Raw genomic sequence first — 25,261 nt, 5'->3', positions numbered from 1 at the left:
ACACTGTACACTAGTTCTCCAGTTAGGGGACTCCTGGCAAAAACCGTGTGCCTGGCGACAGACTATAAAATGGTGTTATCTCAACTACATTTCTGGTAAGCATCGGTTTGGGGGCCTTGATTCCTAATACGAGAAGTACCTGGTGGGGGAAGGCTTGGCAAACTGAAACACGCCCTGCAGATGTCGTTGTGGAAATGCAAGCTTATTTTGCATTCCTCTCGGAAATGTGTCTCAGTCCCTCTGCGGGGGACCCGTCCACTCACAGTGTGCAGAGCAGTCAGGCGGTGCTGCTGGTGCGGGCGAGGTGAGAAGCCTGTGCTCTCTCAGAAGAGCAGGGAGGGGGCCCTTTGGCCCCTGGGGGACTTGCTGGCAACTTCGTGTTCCGATGCACAGGTGGGAAGCGTGGATGGTACTAAGGTTTGACTTGTGACTCCCTTCCTCCAGGGCAGCTGGACGACGACGGGCTGCCGCACGGGCTCTGCACGGTCACCTACTCCTCCACAGACAGATTCGAGGGCAACTTCGTTCACGGAGAAAAGAACGGACGTGGGAAATTCTTCTTCTTTGACGGCAGGTAGCAGTCCTGTTTCCTTTGGTTTGGGGGAGGGGACCGAATTACTTTGTGTGAAGGAATGATACAAATGAAAGAATTTAAGTGGATGTTTTGTAGAACTTACAGAAAAGGGAAAAGTAACCCCCACGTGCATGCATGCCCTGCTTTGGGGGCCAGCAGAGCCACCCCTGGTGATGGAGAAGCGAGTCCAAGACTTAGTTAGCTGTCATCGCTGCCTCCCGGGGTGTGCTTGTCAAAGTCATACTCTGCAGGGCCAGGTCCGTGGACCCCATCTTACACACATTGGTTAGGTGGTCACCCCTTTCTTGGATGGATTTCATCTGCTTGTGCACACAGCGGGGTCACTCGTGTCAGGGGCTGGTTCAGGCAGTTCCAAGTGTGCCACTTGCTCCAAACCTTAGCTGCTCTCTCGGTCCTCACGCTCTGCCTTCCTGCTGTCCTCAAAGGAGAGTCAGCTGCTTCACTGGTTCTGAAGCTTCATCAGTCGCCCAGCATGTTCCCTGTCCTCCTGGGGCTGGTCAGGAAAACAGCTAGCTAAGTTCTGCAGAGCCACGTCGTCCCGGCCCAGTCCAGGTCCCAGTGAGACCGGACAGGGAGTCTCGGAAGGTGTACAGCTCCCACCCACAGCGGTGTGAAGACTGGTGTTGGGGTAACTGGTCTTCGTGTGGGATGCCTGGATGCTGATGTCAGCTCGAGGGCTTTCCGTGTTCCACCTCTAGCGAAAACATTTTACTCAGCCGCGTTCTTTTCACTCGCTTTCACGTCCTGTAAGAGGACGCTGTGGGGCAGAAGCTGCCTGCCCTCCTGTGTGGCTGGAATGAGTGTTGGATGCTCCTCGGTCAAGGGGAGGGAGTTCCCCGGGCTCAGCTTTGCAGCGATGACTTGTAAAGCATGTCAGCTTCAGAAACGACGAGTGCCCACGTGGCTCTCCCAGGCATTTACAGGCACGGGAGCCACAGCGACGGCAGCTCTTTTCACACCCCCTGGCGGGGTTCCGCGGAGCCGGGTTTAGCTCACGGGCTGGAGGGCTCTTTGGGACACAGCAGCATTTCCTAAGCTCCTGACTCCGGCAACAACCGGGAGCTTTCCCTGCCTGGGAGTTCCTTTGGGAAAGGAAATGTCTCAGCTGACAGTTGAAGGATGACCACAGGGACTGCTCCTGACCCCGAATCCCTTTTCCGTAGACAGATTAGAGTAGGTTGTTTTTAAAGAGATGAACAGTCCCTCTGGCTGTGGGTTATCTGCCATAAGGAACGGTAAGGAAAACAATAAAAACCCATCATAGAGCTTTCATAAAATTTCGCTTTAATTATTTATTCCAATTTTCTTTCCCATTGCCCCCAACCCTACGCCCCACCTTTTTTTTTTTTTTTTTTTTTTTTTTTAGCAGAGCTCTGCTCACAAACTGTATATTTAAAATGGTCAGATATTTTGCTTCCTTCCTTGTGCGCCGCTTCGAATGCCGGGTGGATCCCTGAGTGCTGTGAAGGGCTCTTCCAGCTTGAGATCTGTGCTTTCTTCTCCCACACTCCCTTCACCTGTCTGCAGGGAAACGTCTCCCGTTACTCCCTGTCCTACTTCCACAGCAGTGTCTTCACTGCTGTCTCCTGGAAAGCCTCCCTCCTTCCCTCATGCTGCAATTATTCTGATTCATTTCGCAAATGTAACTTATATAAATGTCTTGTTTCCCCTACAGGGCAGAAGTTTCCTTGAGGGCAGAATCTTGTCTGTTTCCTCTTCTGGGCTTCCTAGCACTTTCCCATAATTTGATGCTTAAAAAAAATTCTTGCTGAATGAGTGTGGGAGCTGAAAGAGAGGATTTACCCAGAACCATACACATGCTCGCTCACTCTCACTTACAGATGGTAGTCGGACTGGGAGCAAGTGATTGGTTGACTCTAGCAAACCAGCCCAGCAGGTTGGGTTGGTTATTAGGGTCAGTTTGGCTGGAATTCAGTGCAGGTTACTTGCTTGTGTCACAGACCTGACCCACAGACAGTGGGTCCCGAGCCAAGCTGCCAAACCAGTGTGCCAGGAATGAGCTAGCTGCGTGTTAGCTCCAAAATGCTGATCCCTCAGCCCTGGGCACTGAGTGGGGCCTGAGTCTCCCCAGAGCCTCCCTTCCTCTGTCAAGTTGGTCACTTCTGGCCCCAAGCAGCTGCCCCCAGTCACCCCCATGTGTTGCACAAACGCAGTAACTTGCTTGTCATGATGTGACAGAGCTGATGCGCTGTGCCAGTAACTATCCGTGGGATGGAAATAAAATCACTGACTTTTTTTTTGAGGCACCAGTTCATTAGTTTTCATTCCTACCACTGACCCCCCGGGAGACACTTAGCTCAAACGGTAGACTCAGAGAATGCTGGCATTAGGAGACCCGGCCTTTGTCAGCTTTCTTCAAATGGAGGGGGGCGAATGTGCTGAGGGGACTGGGTCATCATCGTTGCTTGTGTGACATGTGGTGAAGCGGTGTGGTGGCAGGTTCTCGTCACCGACTTTCTTAAACCCAACCCTGATCCCGTTAGGAGACACCTGCTGAAGGCTTCACTGTCCATGTCGGTGAGATCGTCTCAGGACTGGCTTTGGTCACGGAGACGTCAGCTGCAGCATGAAGCAGCATCTTACTTGACGCTTGTCTGCTACTTCTTCTCCCTATTCCACACCTGACTTTTAGGGTCTGGTGTGTTAGATAAGATGAAGTGGGAACCCTACGCCTTTACTGCCATTCAGGAGGCTTTGGTCTGGAAGCATTTCCCTCACAGAGGCTGAAATCAAGGTTTTGAAATAACAGGTGAGGAAACAGAAAGTCTCTATGACAGTTTTTTTTGTGTGTTTTTTAAAGATTTTATTTATTTATTTTGAGAGGGGGAAGGGAGGGAGAAAGAGAGGGAGAGAAACATCAATGTGTGGTTGCCTGTCATGTGGCCCCCAGTGGGGCCTGGCCTGCAACCCAGGCATGTGCCCTGACTGGGAATCAAACCAGCAACCCTTTGGTTCGCAGCCCACACTCAATCCATTGAGCTACAGCAGCCAGGGCTCTATGGCAGTTTTAAGGAGTTGTTCCGGCATGCAGTGCTGGCTGATGCTCCCATCCAAGGGTTTGACCGCGACTGCAGGACCCTGTGTCTGCAAAATCACGAAGTGCAGACTCAGAAGAGGTAGACACAGGCATTCTAATCTTATGTGAAACCTGAACTCAAGGGTGTGACCTTTTAACAGCCAGTTTATTAAGCTGTGATTCACATGCAGAAAGCTGTGCACATTTAATATATGTCACTTGGTGAGTTTGGAGTTAAATATGTGTCCATCAAACCATCATATCATCTATGCCATTAACTGGGTGTGTGATTTATGAGAAGGTTTCATACAAATATGAATTTATATCAGGAAAATTCTGCCCTGGCTGGTGTGGTTCAGTGGACTGATGAGCATCAGCAGGAGAACCAAAAGGTCACTGGTTTGATTCCCGGTCAGGGCACATGCCTTAGTTTGCTGGCCAGCTCCCTGGCTGGGGGCATGCAAGGAGCAGCCTGCCAATGTTTCTCTTTTGTACATCAGTATTTATCTTTCTCCCTCCCTTCCCCTCTCTCTAAAAATAAATAAAATTTTTTAAAAAAGAAAAAATTTCGTTTTTCCCTTAACACAGATTATGATCAACCTAAGTAAGGATTTTTTTAAATATTCAGATCACCAGGAAAGTGACCCTGTTAAATTTTTTATCCAAATTCCTAGATGAAAGCAGATTTTATTTTTGAATTGCACGTGTGGCAAGCGCTTGGTAGAATAAACCCCCCAGGAAATAGAGAAATACACACAGGGAAGGTGCTCCCCCGTTTTTCCTCTGCCCCTCACCTCGTGGTTCAGTGCCGCTGGCGGAGAACTGAAGCGTCTGAATTATGCATATTCAAGGTAAAATAAGGAAGTAGCCATTTCTAAACCTCTAGATTAAGTTTAAATAGTCAAAGTGCACACTGTTTACCCTTTTATTTCTGTCTCAGCGTCGGAATGTTTGCTAGTTTTGAGATCGAGGTCAACAGTTGGTCTTTCCTTCACTGCAAGACAGACGCAGACCAGGAGAGCGAAGTTCCTACAACAGGTGTGTTAAGTCAGAAACCTGGGGCAGACAGACCACTCGCCCCTGGTCAGACGGGTTAGCCCCCAAATGACCAATGAAGGTAAAAACTGACCTTCATCTGAAAATTGTTTTCCCAGAAGCTATGGTTTTCCATTTTTTCCTCTTTTTAAAGGAAAGGAGAAAGCGTGCAAAGGTTAGGTTCTTGGTCCTGGATAAAGACATCTGTGCAGTGAGGGGAAGGAAGCTGGGCTTGGTCGGCCTATATTTGCTGGGCCCCAGCGAGTGGGACGAAAATGCTTACTGTGCAAAATACTTCGATACACACATCTCTGATTTTCATACTAATCCTCAATTCTGGAAGTTTATGATCATGTATTTGTTTTGCTCATCACTGTTCTCATTTCAGCCAAGATTATGGATGTAAAGACAATTTAGCGAAACTTCCTAAAACCCTAGAAGGGTGACAGGAAAGGGGTGTTTCCATGAGGACAGGTTTGGGGGTGTGTAATATTAGGGAATCGTGTGTTTTTAGCTTGATTATGAGATAGAAATGAGTTAGTTCTTTCAGTTTTATTTTTTTAATGCTATCGTTGCTTCTCCTTACATGCCAGTCAGGTTCCCAAGTGTCATTTATCGCTCTGTGAGCTCACTGTGCTGGGCCCCAGTCATTCTCTGAAGTCGATTTGCTACATTAATGGGTCCCGATAAGAGGGCTCTTTGTGGTTTATCACCGGCTGAGCAACTTAAGTGAGGCTGCCCATCTGATGAGCCACAAGCAAAGCTGACAGGTTCCAGGTGCCGGGAGTGTGAGGGATTTCTTGTGTTTGCGTTTCAGAAAGTGCTTGGTCACATTGCAGAGAAATTGGAGTTGGAATGAACTTCTGAAGTCATGTATTCCAGCCTCCCACACAAGGCAAAAAAAAAAAAAAAGTCGTCTTTTCTCTGACAGTCATCCAGCTTTTGTTGGAACTCAACGCAACAAATATATTCATCTGTCTCCTAATAAACAGTTCTGAGTAAGGCAAACATTTGGGGGGCACACAAGAAGAAAGGGAGTGGAAAAGAATGGATAACTTTGAATACCTACCACTTGTTCACTTGCTTCTTAACAATCTGTGAAGTCGGTTTTATAACCCTGTTTTACATGGGAAGAAATCAAGGCACAGGGCAGTTAACTGACTTGCCCAGGGTCCCCACTGGTAAGGGTTGGAGCGGAGACTCAAACCAAGGGGAGTTCAAGTGCAGAACCAGAAGCAAGGAAGTACCTCTGACCCCGAGGGCCTTGCTTCCAGGCTTCACCTTTACCTGAGGTCACTCCTTAGCTGTTCCTGTGGGAAGTTCAGAGGGGCCCTGAACTTCTGTGGAATTCTGTGGCTTTCCTGTAGGAGAGTGAACATCATGGTGGGAGCCTGGCTGTTTAATGGAGGTTCTCCTGAGGAACAACTCGGAGGAGCCCGGTCCTGGAAAGTTGGCCTCTTCCTCATTTATGAAATGGAGATAGTCATACCTCCTGCTCGGAGCTGTTGTGAAGATCGAAGAGAAAACCTGGAAAGCCCTTGGGGACTGGAGGGCACCCAGTGGGTGCTCCTGGGAAAGCGTGGGTTTTTTTGTTTCTGTTACTGAGTATCTGCCTTTGCCCCAGCGTTATGGAGATACAGTCGACATGACATACGTAAGTTTAAGGTATACAGTGTGAAGATACCACAATAGGGTTGGATTACACCTCCATCCCTTTACATAAGTAACATTTTTGCAGGTGTGGTGATAACATTTAAGACCTGCTCAGTTAACAAGCTCCAGGTGTTTGATAGGAGTATTGTGAATTCTAGCCACCGTGCTGTACGCTAGACCCCAGAACCTACTCATCTTGCAGGTGGAAGTTTGAGTCCTCTGCCCAACAGCACCCCACTCCCCGCCCCCTCAGCCCCGGGCAGCCACCCCTCCACTCTCAGCTTCCGTGAGTTGGGCTTTCTTAGATTCGGCACAGGAGGGAGGGCCGACAGCGCTTTGTCTCTCTTTGTCTGACTTGGTTCCCTTAGCATAAGGCCCTCAAGGTCAAGGGTGGATTATTATCTTTTATATTATTGTTGTCACTATTACTGTGAGTGGATAACAATGTGAGCAGAGTTTTCGTACAGTTTGTTTTTCGAGAACAAAACTGAATTTCACTAATTATTTCTCAAGTATTTGACTGTCATCTTGAGCCTCTGTAAGAGTCAGATCCTACAGACTCACAGACCCTCTACCAGGTAAGAGACGTGGAAGGCAGACATGCGGCGTATTACGTGGAAGCTGACGGTGCTTCCTTCAGGGGCTCAGCACACCTTGGAGGAAGCTGAAGCTTCTGGTTGAAGGAATCCCAGCAGACAGTTTGGGTTTGTTGGTGATGTTCTTCTTTACTTACTTTTCAATATTTTAAGAGATAATATATATTGTCACATAAAATGATGCCTAAAACAATGTTTTCCATAAGAATCACAGTTTAATTTGGTTATAGGTGGGAATTGAAAGAGGAAGTAGGATTCCATTTCAATTTCCCTCTTGGTTCTTATACTGCTGTACTGCCTGGCAGAGGAAGGGAGCGCACTGGGGGCGGGGGAGAACAGAGTTTATGCCTCAGGCAGTGGAAAGCCCAAAACCAGCTAGACCCCAAAACTAAGAAGGAACAGGCAAAGCTGTGAAGTGTTTGAAGACCACGTTTGTGTATTCAGAATTAAAGAGAATTTAAAAATGGATGCAAACATGTGGGTCTGGGTAAAAGAGAATGTGACCCATATATTTTTTTTTTTTCTGATTGTATCCTCAGGGATTTGAAAAGTGTGGTCATCTGTGTGTTAAGGGAAGAAGCAAGGAAAACGCAGTTTGGAAGCCATAATGGGCAGATGTGTGCCAGGGGCCGGTAAATGAGCTAGTGAGCCGAGCTCCGGAGCAGGAGTCAGCAAACCTTTTCTGTACAGGGCGAGCCAGTCTATATTTCAGGCTTTTCAGGCCACATACAGTCTCTGTCGCAACCCTTCGGCTCTGCTGTTATAACAGGAAAGCAGCCACGGAGGATCCGGGAAGGCATGTGCATGGCTGTGTTCCAATCGCACTATATTTACACAAACAGGCAGCAGGCCGTGGCTTGCCAACCTCCTCCCGAGGAGCAAAGCCTTGGAAAGAAAGGTTGGGTCCTTTAACCCCAGGCTGGGAAGCTTTTCTTTTATTTCCTGCATGACAGAGGATTTCAGAGCCACGCCATTTCTCCTGCTGTGGAGGACCCGGTGTGGAAACAACCTCCCACCGCCACTTTTGTCTTCAGATACCACCCAAGCCACCTTAAATATATTTGCCCAGGAAGCGAAGATGTTTCCTCAGGCAGGTGCTGAAAATAAGGCAGTGAAGTTTGCTCTCCAAGGCCTCAGGAATTTGCATTTGGGTGTCTTATATCAGTTGGGCTAAGAGGAAACAGCAGTTTATTCTTGGTCTTATGATCCTAATAAGGATGGGCTTCCTTGCAAGGCAAAAGCTGCTGGGTGTGGGCAGGGGGGACTGTGTCTAAGTCCATATTATTGTCTTATTGTCTAACGGATTCACAAGGCCCCTGCCTTGAACAGTTGATCAGAAACCTGGGAGATATTGACAAATTCCACCCAACACACAATTCAGTTCTGAATGCTGCTAAGAATCCAGCCCATCTGGTTGCCAGGGTTAGCCAATAAAAATCCAGGGCACCCAGGGAAAAGGCATTTCAGATGAACAACAAAAAATATTTTAGTGTCATGATGTCCTGTCCAATATTTGGGGCATACGTATCCTAAAAATTTGCTTGTTGTTTATCTGAAATTCAGATGTAACTGTGTTTTCTCCAGCGATCCTAAAAATGTAGAGGATGAAATAGTTTTTTGCAATATTTATTGCATCATTATCTCTGTTGATTAGTTATCCTTCACCAGGGTTTTGGTTTTTTTTAAATTGTGGGAGTCTGTAATGGCAGTCAAATCTCATTAATTTCAGCCTTGCTGATTTAGAATTTTGATGATTTATGCAAGGGTTCTGCTAAAGTGCACTTTAAAATAAGCCTATTTGTCATTCATAGTACAAACAAAACTGGAAGAGAACTATTTATCTCCTTGGGAGACGACAAATGGTGTAATTACAATGTAATCAGAGGCTAGCGTTATTTGGACTGTGCTTTTCAGTTAATAATTACAGATCATTCTGTCCCTTGTTAAAGCTAGACAAGGCTTTACCAGGCACAGTCAGGTGCAACCACCGCAGTCCTCAAGGTCCCCCTGTGTCCCACCTGTCACCGGTACGCACTGCATCAGGTGGTCTGGAACCTCACGGCCTGCTCTTTACTCAGAAGGGACCCTGTCAGTGTTTGTTAGTTGATTTAATGAGTGATGCTATCTCTGCATGTTAAAGTAATCAAACTGTCTTTGTTGCTAATCATCTCACATTTTAAACTCAAAAAAATAATTTGAGTTGGTCTCCCTCCTTATTCCAAATTTCAGTCCATGAAGGGAGTTTTGGGTGAAGTTAGTTTCATGGCATCCTGGCCTTTGTGAGGCTAACACTGAAGGCATGGTATTGGAATTCTGCAAGGGTAGGAGGAGAGAGAGACCGAGAGGTACTTGTAAAATCGCCGCCAGCATGGTTCTCAGCGCCCTTCTGTTCTAGGACTGGGGGGTCTCAGACGTTATCAGGTGCTAGCGATACTGGCGAGGGTTCGCCTGCGGTTTTCCTTACTTGCCCCCCCTTTCCATGATCCTGTGCGTGCTCACACACACACTTAAATAAACTTCTCTGTAGCTTCCAAAGTGATGGAAGGGGATTCTTTGGATTGATACCAGTTATGGCTGTCACTGACAAATAATACATTAATGATTTAAAACAAACATGGAGACATCTACGCCTTCTCAGCCACATCGGCATTATTGGAGACCGCTCCATACAAGCCCTCTGAAAGACACTGAGTCTACCAGTGGCTTCGGGACCACTCCGGAGGGAAGTCAGGCCCGAGGGGCTTCTATGCAGAGAGGGAGACGGCAGAATCTCTACTGCCCGCTAGTGGTCGGCACCAGTCTTGGAAAAACACACAGGAGGCTTGTTTTCGCTTTCCACCTGTGACTTCTTTCTTCTCTACTTCCTCCGGCAAAGAAAACGGGTCCATGGAAACCAGAGTAGGAACGAACTCTCCCTCTCTGTTCCTAATCCTTTGCAGTGGTTTTTTTCTAGCCATTCAGCAGAATCCGGGAGGACGTACTGACGACAGGTCGATGGTTCTCCGTGGGATCCTTTCTTTTTGGAGAGCTAAGCCGTGGGCTGACGATTCCTTTTGTTCTCCCTTCTCTCGCAGCACCCTGGAGGGCTATTACGTGGACGACGCCCTGCAGGGCCAGGGCGTCTACACCTATGAGGACGGGGGCGTTCTCCAGGGCACCTATGTGGACGGAGAGCTCAATGGGCCGGCGCAGGAGTACGACACGGACGGGAGACTGATCTTCAAGGGGCAATATAAGGATAACATTCGGCATGGAGTGTGCTGGATCTATTACCCAGTAAGCCTCGTGACTGCTCGCTTTGCTGGAAAGTAGCATGTTTTAAGGCAATGCTTTGCCTCTTCCCAATAGTCAGCTGTACTCTCTCTGTAAGGCCATGTGAAGCTGTGAAACCCGAGAGTCACAGCAGCTGACGCCAAGAGTTTAGGAGCCACGACCTCTCTGTTGACTGAGATTGTTGGCCCTTCCACCCCCCTATGAATTCCTTCTCAGGGTCATTTTGGAAAATCATGACTAATCATGATTCAAGGGAGTTGAGACAAATTAGTTACACTGTACCATTAATAAAGACAAAAAATATATAATTTTCTAAAACATGTCTTTTGCTATAGTATAGAAAGAGATGGTGCAATATTTCATTGTTGCATTTAATTTTATTCTGTTTCTCATATGTAAGAACTAACCCAGCAATTCCCCATCTTTTTGGACGCACTACCCTGTTGTTACTTGATTTTATAGCCCTACTCCTTACATTCTTAGGTGCTTTATGGCTTGTATTGCTTAAATTAAAGTGATTAAAATTAACTTGCCTTTGAGTATTTGGTAACATGTTATGATATTCTGGAGTTTACTGGAGCAAAAAGACGTGGCAAATCCCATGGCTGGGAATTAATGCTCTAATCTTTGTTTGCATTTCCAATATCCCCACCTATTGTTAGTGAACTTCCAGAAACTGTTTCCAAAAATAGACCTCAGAAAATGTTTTGTCTAATATTTTATTATGTCCAGAGCTTCAGTGAAAGTACATTCTTCTTATGATTGAAAAATATTAATAAAAACAAGTATCTATTACATGTGTAATAAGAAAAGTAGTCCCAGCCAAATCTATTTACATATTGTTGTTCCCTTTTTTTTAAAGATTTTATTTATTTTTCAGAGAGAGTGGAAGGGAGGGAGAAAGAGAGGGAGAGAAACATCAGCATGTGAGAGATACATTGACCAGTCGACTGGTCGCCCCCAACCAGAGACCTGGCCTGCAACCCAGGCATGTGTCCTGACTGGGAATCGAACCACCGACCCTTTGGTTCTCAGGCCAGCACTCCATCCCGAGCCACACCAGCCAGGGCTACACATTATTGTTCTTAAAAGATAAGTTATACTCTAGGAATAGGCCATGAGAAAAGAACGTTGTAAAACATTTTTAAGATAATTACTGAAGCATTTACACGTCCTCTTGGTAGGCTCTGCAATAGATTAGAGAAGTCCTTTCATACTGCCTAGAAGTAGCAGACGAAGGGAAGTGGTGGAGGCCCTTAACGGTTCAGAGAGACTAACACTTTCCAGCTGCCTCAATGGCAGAGTTCGCATCTTGCTGCTTTGACAATGACTCTTGAATTCAGGGCAAGGGGGACTCCCTGGGTGAGGATGGTATAGGAAAGACACAAAACGTGGATTAGAAGATTCTCCCACTACCTGTCACTTTGCTTGTCACTGTGATCAGTTACAGTGCCTGGAGGAGATCAAAGATGCAAGGCGTGAATGGGCCCACCCGACTCAACATAGCTGCAGTTTGAAACCTAAATGTGCAGCTACACTTTAGCTTTCAGCCCTATTATCTTATTAAATGCCAAAAGAGGACTCTGCCTTAGGAAGGGAGCACTGAGAAGCTACAAGCTTTCAAAGTAACGTGGTTGATAACACCTGCTTTATCTCAGGTGTCTGTTGGCAGGGGAGGGGGCTGAGCCCACTCCTCTGCTCTGGCCTCTGAATGAACTAAGAAACAGGTGGAGGTGTGAGGTATCAAAGTGTGGGTTCCAAGTGTGGTGTGGGCTTCTGCCTTCCCCTCTGCACCAGACACATGGATCAGCTGCAGACAGAGCATCTGGGAAGCTGCTGGTCTCCTCTGGGAAAGCTGGGCCTGCCCCAGGCACTTCCCCAAGGCAAGGATAGGAGTGGAGAGGGAACAGGTGCGCCTGCAGGCACTGCCAGTTCCAGCCCTGGGGCGGGGGCAGGGAGGGTGAGACAAAAATGCAGGCTGGACCCAGGCTGATCCCATTAACCCCTCACCCAACAGCGACATGGGTGTCAGTGGGTGAGCAGAGGAGAGGAAGCAGCAGCTTCTTCCCCAACATCCCCTGACGCAGCAGACAAGGAAGTTTTATGGTGTAGGGTTCAAGCAAGAACAAGGGGCGGGAAAAATAATGACTCTCCCTAAAGTATTTATAAGCTCACTCCAAGGACAGTTTTCTTTCAAAATTTTACCTTGGAACAGGTAAAAAATATTTATGAACTTTACAAAGTTTTTAATTAAAAATTCATAACTCCTTTTGGGAAGAAGAATCTCTGCTTTATCATTCCAGACAGACAAATAAATGCACTTGCCGCCCCCTGCCCCAAACCAGAAGCTTAAAACATTTAAGACAAATAATGTGAGACCCTAGAAAGACAGAATACGTTGTAATGACGGCTTAGATTCCTTCCAGTGTGTGAGAAGCAGGACACCTGCCACCCCTCAGCCTAGTCAGTCACTGAAAGCCTGAGGGCCGATTGTGCAAAGAGCACCATCCCCGCTATGCTGGGCTATTAAGAATTAACTCGGGAGGAAGAGAAGCAATGATATATCCCTAATGCACTTTCTATCTGTAAGAAACATTTCCAAGTATTTCTCTTTCTATGGAAGTGCTGTGATTCATTTTTTAATTTGTAACCTTCTTTTTTTTCCTCCAAAGAACAGTCAGGCTTCAGGGAACTGCACACTCACCATGTACCTGATGCTGTGTATGCCCGCGGGCTCCCAGGGAGAGCAGCCTGGGGGGCACTCCGGGGTCGCCCTGCATCACTGGCTGTGGACTGCTGCTCCTAGAACCTCTGAGTTGGGGGTGTAACCAAGCTTTTAGATGTCCTGGCATTACTGGTGTTATAGCGAACCCACATTTCAAAGTGACACCGTAAGGCCCTTATGCATGGCAAAAAAAGAGGAAGGAAGGAAGTGAGGAAGGAAGTGAGGAAGGAAGGAAGGAAGGAAGGAAGGGAGGGAGGGAGGAAGGCCATCTCTTGCACCTTAAAATTAGATTGTTTTTGATTATTCATTAGACTATTTTTTGGTATCCCAGCTCAATTCACAAAAGGATTTATGGGTCACCTACTATGTCCCTGGCACTTACCAGGACACAGAACTCTGTGACAGCCTTGGCCCTAAAGCAGTGAATGACCCTTAGAAGAGAGTAAATGGCCCTTAGCGAGGACACCCAGCTGGCTGCTCTCCGGGAAGGAGGCCGGAGGGAGCAGTAAGTAGAGAAAAGTGGGGGAAAGGACGTGATGGGGAAGCAAGTGCAATCGTGTTGATCTTTTCTCACTTTTTCTTCTAACTCCGAAGTGATGGTATGGGATTCTCAGAGAGGCTGTATCCAGAAGTCCTGTAGTTTATCTCTTAGAAAATGCAGCCAGCTCTGCATTTTCTATACTCGTGGGCACTAAACTAACTAAGTGCATTTGAACTAAAGATGTTCTTAATTGACCAGAAATCCAAAAGTCAAGGTTGAGGAGTGAGGTTATATGGATAGCAGGTAAGACTGTCTCGCCACAGACCCCCATCATCTTTGCTAAGGGCCCAAAGGAACACTTAGTTCCACTGCCTTTCACTGTGTGTACCTAATATGACTACTAGGACCTATCTGTTTCTTAGATAACGAACCAAGATCAGGTATCAGTACCGTATCCAGGATCCTAAAGTGTGACTCAGCCTCCTGGACTCAGGCGCTGTGCCCCCACGCACACAACCTCCGGCAGTCTGTTCCAGTGCGGCTGGACGGGGAGCCAGGTGCCAAGCTTCCCTCACTCATCTGAAGAGCTCTGAGTTCTCAAACTGTCCCCGTGTGCATGAGTGCTATTAAGAATGGGAGCGTGCACACAAGAAATTTCTTGAAACGCGTGCTTATGGATAAATCCTATCTATAATGTTTCTGGATTTCGGTTTCTCCCGTCAGGATGGCGGCAGCCTTGTAGGAGAAGTCAATGAGGATGGGGAGATGACTGGCGAGAAGATTGCCTACGTGTACCCTGACCAGAGGACAGCCCTCTACGGAAAATTCATTGATGGAGAGATGATAGAAGGGAAACTGGCCACGCTGGCGTCCACGGAGGAGGGCAGGCCTCACTTTGAGCTGCTGCCTGGAAGTAAGTTGGGTGGGCTTCCAAGGGGCTGCTCTAATTCCAAAGCAGGTTGCTAGGGCCTGCTTGTCCAAGTTCACTTCTTTGTCTGGACCATGCTGGTCATGCTGTATTTCCAATCCAAGTTAAGTTATAAAAGAACAAAAGCAGAAAAGATAGTAAATGTAGGCATAAATAGGCCTAAATAATCTTTAGCTATTTATAATCTGTAGAGACTCTCCAAAGGGAGGCTGTCCGAAAATAGAAAATCTAGCATTTTGCACTTAGGTCCAACTTGGGTTGTTTTAAATGTGTCATTTTTTTTACCTTTAAGTTAAAAATTAAGGCCATCTAATTGCAATGTGGGGTTCTGGATTGGATCTTGGAGCAGAAAAGGACATGAGTGGGGAAACTGGTCAAATCTGAATAAAGGCTGAAGTTCAGTTAATAGCAATGTAACTCTACTGGTTTTTCAGTTTTGACAAATGTGCCGTGTGGCATAAAAAGCCAACTTAGGAGAAACAGTGAGGGGCGTTGGGAAATCCCTGTACTATCTCTGCGACTTCTCTATAAATTTAGAATTATTCCAAAATCAAGGAATCAAAGACTGAAACATCAGTCTTTGAACTTCAGATTCTAAAATCTGTGCCCTTCGCATTTGGTTCTGAAAGGAGACGGCGTCGTAATGTTTAGCAATGGGGAGACTTGGGCCCGAGGGTCCCAACTGGTGACACCAGTTGTAAAACCTCAGAGTGGCAGCATTTTTAGTGGCAAGATCCTCGGACTTCAGTGTCACCTTATTTGTGAAGAGGGTAAAAGGGGTCAGATAGATAGTGACGGAAGGAGACTAGACTTTGGGTGGTGAGCAGGTCTACAACTTAATAATACAGATGTTCTATTATAAAGTTATACACCTGAAACTTACATAATGTTACATAACTTAACTAATATTATCCCAATAAATCTAATTTAAAATTTTATAAAAGTAAATAATGACAGTGGGGGGGAAATCACCTAATTAGAATCTCAGCTCCAACGTTTACTGTATTATTTTCTTGGGCAGGTTGTTTTCATTTATCTTTTCAGAACCTGTTTCTTCATTATGTAATACAGATTTGGGCACCTACCATAAAACACCATAACGAAAGTTGTTGTTATTACATTCTTCTTGGTCTTAGTAAGAAACAGATTTGGGGAAGTGAAAGTGATAGTTCTCCAGGGAACGATGGTTTTTCTTGGAACTCCTGGTTGCAAATAACAAACACCCTCTTCAAACTAACTTAAAGCAAAAAAAAAGGGCCTGGGGCAGGGTGTGTCAGCAGATCCTGGCAGGCCTCAGCTCTTTAAAGGACTGTTGAACAAGATGGTCTCAGGGGGGTCAGGAACTGTGGCTCCTTCGGGTGACTCAGAAGAAGCCAGGCACAGATCTCTATTGCTCTGCCACTGCTGTTCCTCCCCCACTGCCTCCTCCAGTGACATGTATTGAACTGCTGACTAGCTGATGACCACAACTTACAGGGTCCGGTGGGCCTCTGGCCCAGTGGTTGGGGGAGGAGGAGGAAAACAGAATGCAAATATCTCACCTGAAACACTCTGGACCTGCCTCCCCCATGACCTCCTCCTTGACCTCCTCCTTGACCTCTCCCCCTGACCTCACCACCCCACCCTTTCCCTTTATGCTTCTATAACCACACTTGCTTCTGGGTTTCCCCTTTCTTCCTGTGGATTTCCTCATTGTGCCTCTGGCTGGAATTTCTTCTCTCCAGCACTTCCCCTCTGCAGACAGGAATTCCTGTCCCTGGCTAGTTCCTGTTCCGGCTTTAAGACTTGGCACACCTCTTAGAATTAATGTTTGTCACGTGAATGAATGGCTTCTAGTCAAAGGTCCTCGTATAAATTAGAGGAAAGAAGGGACAGTAAAGGTGCCTTCTGTTTGCCTGGAGCATCACGCTGCCCAGAGGAATGGAGGAAGGCACAGCAGGAGTTGGAAAAAGGGCCATGAATTCCTTGAGAACAGGAAGTGATGTTACCCCTGTTGGTGTCTGCACAGCCCCAAACATAGTGCTGTACCTGGGCTTGGCACTCAGAACATGCAGGACGGAAGTGTCCGTCTAAGAAAAGGAGATGCACGTTCATAGAAGGATTCCTGCACAAAGAGTGCTTAAAAAGCAAGGGGTTTCACCCCCCCTTTTTTGAACTAGCTTCCTTTAATGGCATGTGTGCTGTTCCATTACCAGTGGGCTCGCAGATGTGTGCTCTCAGATACCTGCCTCAGCCTTTCCCAGGCACCTGTGCCTCTGGGTTTGGCCACAGAGAGGCACTGGCCCGGGACACAAGATGGAAGGGAACAGGGAGAAGCCTTCTCTGTCCAGCAGTGTCTCCAGCAGTGGCCTGCCTCCTGACTCCAGGGAGATCCCCACAGTTCCAGCTTCCCAGGGCGGCCCTAGCTCTCAAGCTCCAGGAACCCCAGCTCTGGAGCTCCAGGAATATCACCTCTAGAGTTTCAGGAACCCAGCCCTGCCTTTGACCCTCTGGCTTAGGGTTGTGGTTCCTGCCCTTGGCAATTTCTGGGCCCTGCCCTGCCCTGTCTGGCTTCTCAGCTCATCCATCCTCTGTGTTTCCGATACCCTGAATTCAATTGTCTCTCCTTATAATACTCAAGTGGTCTGTTTCCTAGTTAGACACTGACTCACTGGGTTGTTTTCTATCTTTTCGTTTGAGACATTAATTTGGGTTTTGATTGTATTAAAAAAAACAAAAAACAGAGGATCTGGTAACCATTGGGAACCACTAAGGAATTGCTTAATGGAATTATTTGTGATGCCTTATTGCCTAAAATAATTGACTTTGCAGGAGGAAGCCCTCTAGTTCCAAAACTTGTTTCTTTACTCATTAGCCTTTGGAGCATCCTATGTCTTCACTGTGCTCTGTGGGGGTCCTCTGAGGCTCATTCTTTGCAGAGAACCAGTGTTAATTCTAGGACGGTTGTTAATTCTAAGACTGTAGTTTCTGGAATAAATTACTAATTGGCTTCTGAACCACTTTAAGAGAAATAGGATGACTTTGTAAATGTTTCATCAACAGCAGTTCAGTTCTCCTTAACTCTGGTGAAGCCCAACATTTATTTTTAGTGAAGGAGAAAATTGCCGGGGGGTGGGGGTGGGGCTGGAATCCACAGACTGTCTGGTATGAAGAAAACCACAAGAAAACTTTAAAACCATTCTCCAATCTGATCTGATCAGACAGACTTCAAAATTTCATAACAAAGCATTTTTTGATTAAAATATTACACAAGCATCATTTAAACCATTTGAATAAAGAAATTTCAAAAGAAAGAATAGCATTTTAAGAGATCCCTGTAATGGCTGTTCATTAACACCCGAATCTAAAAACTCAAGAGCAAATCTAAAAACTGTCCACTTATATTGAAGAACTTCATTCTAGTTGGCACAAGTTGAATAACATTTTTTGTTACTTAACTCTTTCCAGTCCCGTGGACAGAGAGAAATGTTTTCAGTGCTTTCCCCTACTGAGATTTTTGTTTGCTTCTTAGGTGCCGTGTTCCACTTCGACAAGTCGACTTCAACCTGCATTTCCACCACTGCGCTCCTTCCAGATCCGTATGAATCAGAGAGGTATGGTTTTCCTGGTGGTCTGCATGGTACTGTTTGCATGAGGTTAAATAACCCTCGTGGTGGCAGCCTGTGGTCCTGCGTGGCTCTCTGCTCAGGCCGAGTTCCTGACCAGAAAAAAAATGTTCCTCTATTCTGAGGAAGACTGTTTTTATTCTCATATAAAATCTGCCCCTGTAAGAGTCGCCCCACTCATACAGCACAGAACAGCCCATGTGTCAGTCCGAGAGAGGCTGTCCGGCCAGGCAGCCAGCCATGCCCTACCCAGGGGTCCCCTTCCTCGGGGCTCCGGTGTCACACTTTGTGCTACTGCCACATGCTGGCCTCTTCGGGAGCATTTCACACTCTTTAAAGTTCTAGCCTGACGGGCACCAGTTGTCTCCTTTCCTACACAGCCCAGCTGAGAGGGTCTGGAAGACAAGACAATTTCTTCAGTAAGGGACAACAGGAGGGAAACGAAGAAACTATCGGAAGCATAAAAAACACTCCAGCCTATAAATGACAAGTGTCTCATTCTATAAACTCACTCCCAGAGTGTGAAGTCCTGCTCGATTTCCTATCTTACCTAAACTCAGCTCCCCGTTCTTGGTATGGCTTCTGGTGCTCAGTTTGGGGTTCTTACTCCCTAGCAACTGGCCTGTTGGTGAGTAAGAGCGCCATCTGCAGGTGGTTTTCTCTTGGCTTCACTTTCCGTAAACCTGGCTTACAAAGTGTGGCTCCATTCAGTTTCCATTCTGTGCCCATCTCAGAAACAGGCCTTTTCCTTGGTTTTACTGATGGGGCTGACCCCAAATGTCACAATGAATGAATGGTCTCTTTCTTGACATGAGGCTCTGGCCCATTTACCAAGGGAGGGATTTGGTCCCATTAGCCCCGACTTGGTCCCCTTTTCTTCATTCCAAGACTCAAGCTGAAGGACCAGCCACCCCCCTGGGCCACCTCCTTCTTGAGGAGGAGAATGGGAACCCTGGAGGAGGCTGGCAGAAACTTGCTGTGCTCCTTGGTGCCCGAGACCCAGCACGCAGTCACTTCTGCCCACAGTCCTGGCGGCAGCAGACCTGACGGCCAAGCCTAAAGTCCGTCAGGCAGGGACATGTCCTCTGCCCGCTCTGAAGAAGCACCACAGGGTCACATGGCAAAGTGGCAGGAGGTGTAATTCTATGACAGGGAGGGAGTATAGGGTTGGAAGCAATAATGCAGTCTGCTAGTCTGATGCAAAATAAGCATCAGACCCCTGTAACAAAAGTCCCACCAGCCGTGACATCACCGTGCCCAAAGACTGAAACAGTTCTTGGTGGGACGTGCACTCTCTTGCTTGATCCAGTTCATGAGGGCTCTTTTCTTATGAAACAAGTGGTGGACAAAGTTTCTCTGTAAAGGGCCATGTAGGAAATACTTTAGGCTTTGCGGGTCTCTACTGCAACTAGCGAGCCTTTGCCTTTGCAACACGAAAGCCGTCACAGACAATGCTAAACAAGTAGATGTAGCTGTGTTCTAATAAAACTTTATTTACAAAAAGGGGCAGCAGCCAGATTTGGCCCTCGGGTCATAGCTAGCTGACCCGATATAAACTCTTTTGTTGGGAAGTTCTTATTGACTGTCTGTCACTCTTCCATGTAAAACCTTCATCCTGTGGCTTAACTAAGTCTTTCCCTCCTATTTGGTGCTGACAGACTTGGGGATAGCTTTAATTAACTTTAGAAAATCTTTTATTTGTCCAGGAAGAGAGTGGAAATTGATACTAACTAAGAACATTAAACATGTTTTAAAGCCTTATATCAAGTTGAATTGATATATGAATATATGAACTGAGTTACTTTATGACTATATCATAATCACCCTCTTATTAGAGAGCAAATTTTAAACACCACTCTTAAAAGAGGCTGAAGTGCCAGTTCTTCACTTTCCAATGCCAAAATATTGTGATTTGACTTTTCTCCCTTCTTTCCTTCCTTCCCGTTGGGTTATTATGAACTGACATTTTGGAGTCTGCAGCTATATGATATTTTGGTGGTTGATAGGAGGAGCACATCAAAGACACAGCAAACTTAAACAATTGTGATTTGACTCTTTTTTGTTCTGTAGGGTTTATGTTGCTGAATCTCTCATTTCCAGTGCTGGAGAAGGACTGTTTTCAAAGGTCGCAGTGGGACCTAACACTGTTATGTCTTTTTATAATGGAGTCCGCATTACACACCAGGAGGTGAGTGGGGTCGAAGAGGAAAATAAGCCTGATGGGTTAAAGGCTGTGTTTCAAACACCCTTCATCCTCTCCTTAGCCCCTTTCCATCCGTATTCACTAGAAGTATAAAGGAAGAGACGGAGAGACTTTTCGGTAAGTTGACTGGATACTGTCTTACAGCAGTCTTCAGACTGCTGTAGCGAACTGTACTGTAGCCTGAGGGGCTTATGAACAACATGCCTTTATTTCTCAGAGTTCTGGAGGCCCCAAAGTCCAAGATCAAAATGTGAGCATGTTCAGTGTCTGCTGAGAGCCCGTTTCCTGGTTCACAGATGGCCTTCTCTTCTCTGTAACCTCATGTGGCAGGAGGGATGACAGAGCTCCCTGGGGTTGCCTTCATACGGGCACTAATCCCATTCATGAGGGCTGCACACTTGTGACCTAGTTACCTCCTAGTAGCACATTGGGGATTAGGTTTCTATGTATCAATCTGGGGGGGGGGAGGACACAAACTTTCTGATACACCAAATGTTTTCCTCCTTATTTTGAACCGTAAAATATTTTTTAAAAATTGTCCTTCTCATTTTGAGCTTTAGAATGGTTTTTTAAAGTTCCACAACTATGTTATAGAAAGTGGGATGGTGCCATCAATGAGACAGTAATTGCTTTGCATGGGACTGTACCCAGTGTCTGAAAAACACATCCAGTTGGACTCTCAGTATCTAATCTCTGATCTTGGGCAGGGCGCTTCATAAGAAGACCCCTCCTTCCGTTTGTGCAAAAGCCATACGGTCGCCTACATCTGGCCAGGAAGGGTTCCATTGCCGCCCCCACAAAAATAAGAAGTTAGAGTTGAATCACCTCTTGCCTTTAAGATGCAGTCTTTGATGTGTTTCCCAGGTTTTATGTTCTCTGTTCTTATTTCTTCACGGCCCAATTCATGTCCTGAAGTGTCAGCCTGAGGCCAAAAAGCTCGAGGCAGCTTGGACTCTCCATCCTGGTCTGACTTGGAGTGAACGCACGGGACTTAAGCCCACACCCCACATTCATGCCTTCACTTGTTCTCTTATTGTTATGGAATAATTAGGGGGAATTGCCCTGCAATAATCAAGTTGTTGCTCATTCTAAGCAGTCACGCACCCTGAGCTGCACACACCCTGAACTTCAGCCTGGCACACAGTGTCCGGTGTGCACCCTGGGATGGCCAGAGCTATGTACGGGCAACCCTGAAAGTCCCAGAAATGCAGCATACGAAACAGGGTGCAGGGTAGTGACTGATGATTTATTTATTCAAACATCTTACAGATAAGGAAACTGAAGCCCAGAAAGGTCAAGCAATTGGCCCAAGGTCACCAATATGGTAACTCACAGAGTCCACGCAGCATCTCACAGAGCAGGATCTCGCTCTGTGAGGACACTCAGTAGGCTGTACTGTATAAATGAATGGGGTGCCCTCCTCATCTGCATGAAACTTAGCTTCTGTTGGGGAGGTAAGAATACACAACTAATGGCACCATAACGTAAATGGTGCCAAGTGCCATCTGTTAGTGTCACATGACAGGTCTGGAATATTAAGATCCACAAAGATTTTTTTCCCCGTTCATCCCTGCTGTATCCCTCCCGAGAATGGTGCCTGCCATATAGTAGGCACTCAGTAAATATCACTTGAACAAATATCAGAGACAAATAAGAGCTTAATTGTAATTGAGGCAGGAGAGATGGTATACCTCTGAGAGTCAGGAGTTTTGTATGAAAATGTGATCCTGTTTGGTCCAAAGTCTGCCCGGTCGGCACCCGCAGATCCTGGGGCTGGAGGGGAGAAGGGAAGGCGGCTGGCGGCCCCACCGACCGTAAATCCTGTTGTAGATGAGAAAGCTACTAATCCGTGGCTCAGAAGGCCATCTGTAACAGGTGTGGGACTTCCCTGGAGCACGGTTGTGCCTTCCTTATACTTCTGGTTCCCTTTAATGTTCTCCCTTTTGTTTGTTTTGCCTCCTCTTCCTCATTGTAGGGGTTCAAGGGCTGGGGGGCTGATCAAAGAGAAAGATTTCAGCATGAGCGGCAGCAGCACCCAGCAAGCTTTGGGTGGGGTGTGGACAGGGCTGTGTGAGAGGAGATGTCCTCCCAGCATGCACCGTGTGCGGCACGGGAGCCACCATCCGAGACGGGAAAGGGGCAGGGAACTCCCAGGAAAGCAGGGGATCAGGGTGGGTGCCCATGTCTGGGTGACTCAGAACACAGCGAGGAGGGTCTGGGCCGGAGGGCTCCAAAGGACAGCGGCCATCTGGGGTCTCTGTGGTCCTGGGTTTATCTTATCCACTGCTATCGGGTGAAGGGCGAGGTGTCCCCTTGCAAGTAGACTGTGAATGGCTGAAACTCTGCTTTGTTTGGGCTACTTGAAAAACAGACGGATGTGTAAAAATTGGAATTTAACATCAGCGGGCTGTTGAGATAACAGGTTCCAGCATGCAGTGAAGAAATAAACAACCTACAGACATCTGGTTACATTTTTTGTGTGTCTTTGTAAGGGACTGTTAATCCTTTTCCCATATGAGATAAGGAAAAAAATCAAGAACTGATGAGTTGAGCTCCCGGGTGACAAGCGCCGGTGCCTTGGCACCATCAGCAGCAGAGGAGGCCCGGGGCTCTTTCCGTGTTGGTGGCGCTCAAACCATGAGTTCCCGTCTCTGATGTCCTCTGAGCTTCTGGGAGAAAGGTCCTTCCTGATGCTCGCTGTCTTGTCTCGGGCAGGTTGACAGCAGGGACTGGGCCCTGAACGGGAACACCCTCTCTCTTGACGAAGAAACGGTCATCGATGTGCCTGAGCCCTACAACCGCGTGTCCAAGTACTGTGCCTCCTTGGGACACAAGGCGAATCACTCCTTCACCCCAAACTGTCTCTATGACATGTAAGTGTGACACCTGGCTGCTGGGCGGGTCTGTACCCGCCCCCCGGATCCTGAGACAGGAGAGGCATGTAAGAGGTTACCCCCTTCCCCTGCACCCGAGGTGGCTACTCCCTCTGAATATCCGAGGGTCCCCTGCCCAGGGCCTCTCAGTTATGACTGGAAACTAAGATTCTAAACAACCCTACTCTGTGGCCTTGGTGGGCTAAGAAGTGGAAAGTACTTTGAAAAGCAGGCATGCTATCGAAATACTATGTTTAGTGGTTGCTGTCCTATTGTAGGGTTTTTTGCCCATCAAGTGTCTCATTCTGGAAAATTAAGGATAGTGCTATGTGAAATAATAATGAAAATTGAAATTACTCTGCATACAGGAGAGGAGGGAGGCTTCTATGACAGGAAAGGGGGGGGGAGTCCGAAGCACAGGGCGTGTGGTCCCAGTGTTGTGGAAGGCCTACACGATCAAAGAACCCCTAGTATTTGACAGTAAAGAGGAAGTATTGACGAATGCCGCAGCATGGATGAGCCTTGAAAACATTATGCCAGGTGCCAGAAGCCAGTCACAAAAGACCCTTCCTATGAATTGTCCAGTATAGCCAAATTCATAGAGACAGTGCAGGTCAGTGGTTGCCTAGAGCTGGGGGAGTGGGGAGAAGGGGGGCCGATGGCAACTGGATCTGGGGTCTGAGGGTGGTGAAAGGTTTTAAAATTTGGCAGTGGTGAGGGTTGCACCACTGAAAACTACTGCGTTGTACGCTAAATGGGTGAATGTTGTGATCATGTGAATTACATCTCAACGCAGCTATTACTTTTTTAAATCAAATAAACCTACCTTCCTCTCGGGGTTTGAATGTCCTCCTCCAACTGCTTGTTGAGCCTCTTCTTGGAAACCTCAGGTGATGGGGAGCTTACCATTATCCACAAAGGTGGCTGTGTGGACAAACAAATAGATATTCTGGAATTAGCTTTTGGGCTCTCTGAATGTTCTTTTGTATTGAGCCCAGATGGGTTTCCCGTAACGTCCAGCCCTTGGCCCTCCTTGTCTCCCTTTCTTTCTGGTGCAGTATGTCAATCTCTCCACGTAGTAGCCCTACAAATATTTTAGTAGTTTTCATGTGCCCCCTTAATGCTCTCTTCCCAGAATCAAGCCTCTCTAACTTAAATTCCTTAAAGGACACGGTTGGAACTGTTTGTACTCTCGCCACGGCTGTGCTTAGCTCAGCCAGAGAGTGCCAGCTCTCTCTGGGAGCTCGAGCTGCAGCATGCACCCTCCCCTGCTCAGCGGTAGCTGCGAGTTCCTCAGCTCTCCAGCTTGTTGACATAAGCACGATCCCACCGCGCACACTTAATCCCTCGGAAAATTGCCAGGATTTGACTGTCCCTTAACGCATCCCCGAGGAGGCTTAGAAATGGTTCTGGCAGTGTGACTTGCTCTCCTTGGCAGTCAGTAACAAGCACTGAAGCTCCAACTTCTGTTTAAAGGGCAGGTAGAAATGGCAAAGGACGTGTGTCATGAAATGAAACTGACACTCTTATTAACTCCGAGGCTTTTGTGGCCAATGCAAATTAGGCTGAAGCATCCTTCCAAGCTGCACACAGTTTCACAACAACCCTTTCAAGCAGTGGTAACAATGATCATAAAAGCTACTTCAGTGGCTGTCTTAAATCAGCTCTGTGATTTCACTGTGAGGACATGATTTCTCTCACCAAAACGAAGTAGGAACAGGAGACGGGAGGAGGAGCCATTTGTGCAAAATCAAGTCCCCGTACTCTTCAGGGTTGTTTTTTCAAGCCCAGTACGACCAATTAGTTATTTGGGGCAGTGGGGAGACTCTGAAGAACAATCAAATATAAAATTCAGACACCAATCCACGGCGTTCATGTGTTCCTACCATCATTGAGATGCACACTCCACATCAACAAAACCACAAGTCTGTAAGCCGTTCTAACCGCAGTCTGGTACAAAGTGCAAACGGACAATCACGCACCACCTTTCTAGCTGCGAGCACAGGTAACCCGGTGAGGAGGGCGGCGCCGAGTGCCGCTAACAGTCCCTACACACTTACCCCGGGGCCCCGGGGCACCCTGGCCCCTCCGGCAGGACGGCATTCAGTCCTCCCTCCCGGCGGCTCCTGTTACCATCCCAGATCACAGGCAGGAACGGCATCCGTGTTCTTGACCGTTGTGTTTTAGTCCCACCTTGAAGAACCAGCGCGTGAAGGCGAGCTCTTTCTTTCCAGTCTGTCATTTCCACTCTCTGGAA

At 47.1% G+C, this 25,261-nt stretch overlaps 1 protein-coding gene across 2 annotated transcripts in view; it reads left to right on the top strand.

Moving 5' to 3' along the window:
• SETD7 (SET domain containing 7, histone lysine methyltransferase) overlaps positions 1 to 25,261 on the top strand; it is a 41,767-nt gene that overhangs the window by 9,190 nt on the left and 7,316 nt on the right. For both annotated transcript variants that reach the window (XM_024569290.3, XM_045202255.3), the window contains exons 3-8: positions 445 to 574; positions 9,991 to 10,192; positions 14,119 to 14,308; positions 17,835 to 17,916; positions 19,999 to 20,116; positions 22,847 to 23,004. In XM_024569290.3, coding sequence (XP_024425058.1) covers positions 445 to 574; positions 9,991 to 10,192; positions 14,119 to 14,308; positions 17,835 to 17,916; positions 19,999 to 20,116; positions 22,847 to 23,004 — 880 coding nt within the window. The remainder of the gene's footprint in view (positions 1 to 444; positions 575 to 9,990; positions 10,193 to 14,118; positions 14,309 to 17,834; positions 17,917 to 19,998; positions 20,117 to 22,846; positions 23,005 to 25,261) is intronic.

Source organism: Desmodus rotundus, chromosome 9, assembly GCF_022682495.2.
Source record: "Desmodus rotundus isolate HL8 chromosome 9, HLdesRot8A.1, whole genome shotgun sequence".
In the NCBI taxonomy this organism is placed as follows: domain Eukaryota; kingdom Metazoa; phylum Chordata; class Mammalia; order Chiroptera; family Phyllostomidae; genus Desmodus; species Desmodus rotundus.
Note: the sequence above shows the minus strand (reverse complement) of the source record. Positions and strands in the feature narration are given on the sequence as shown.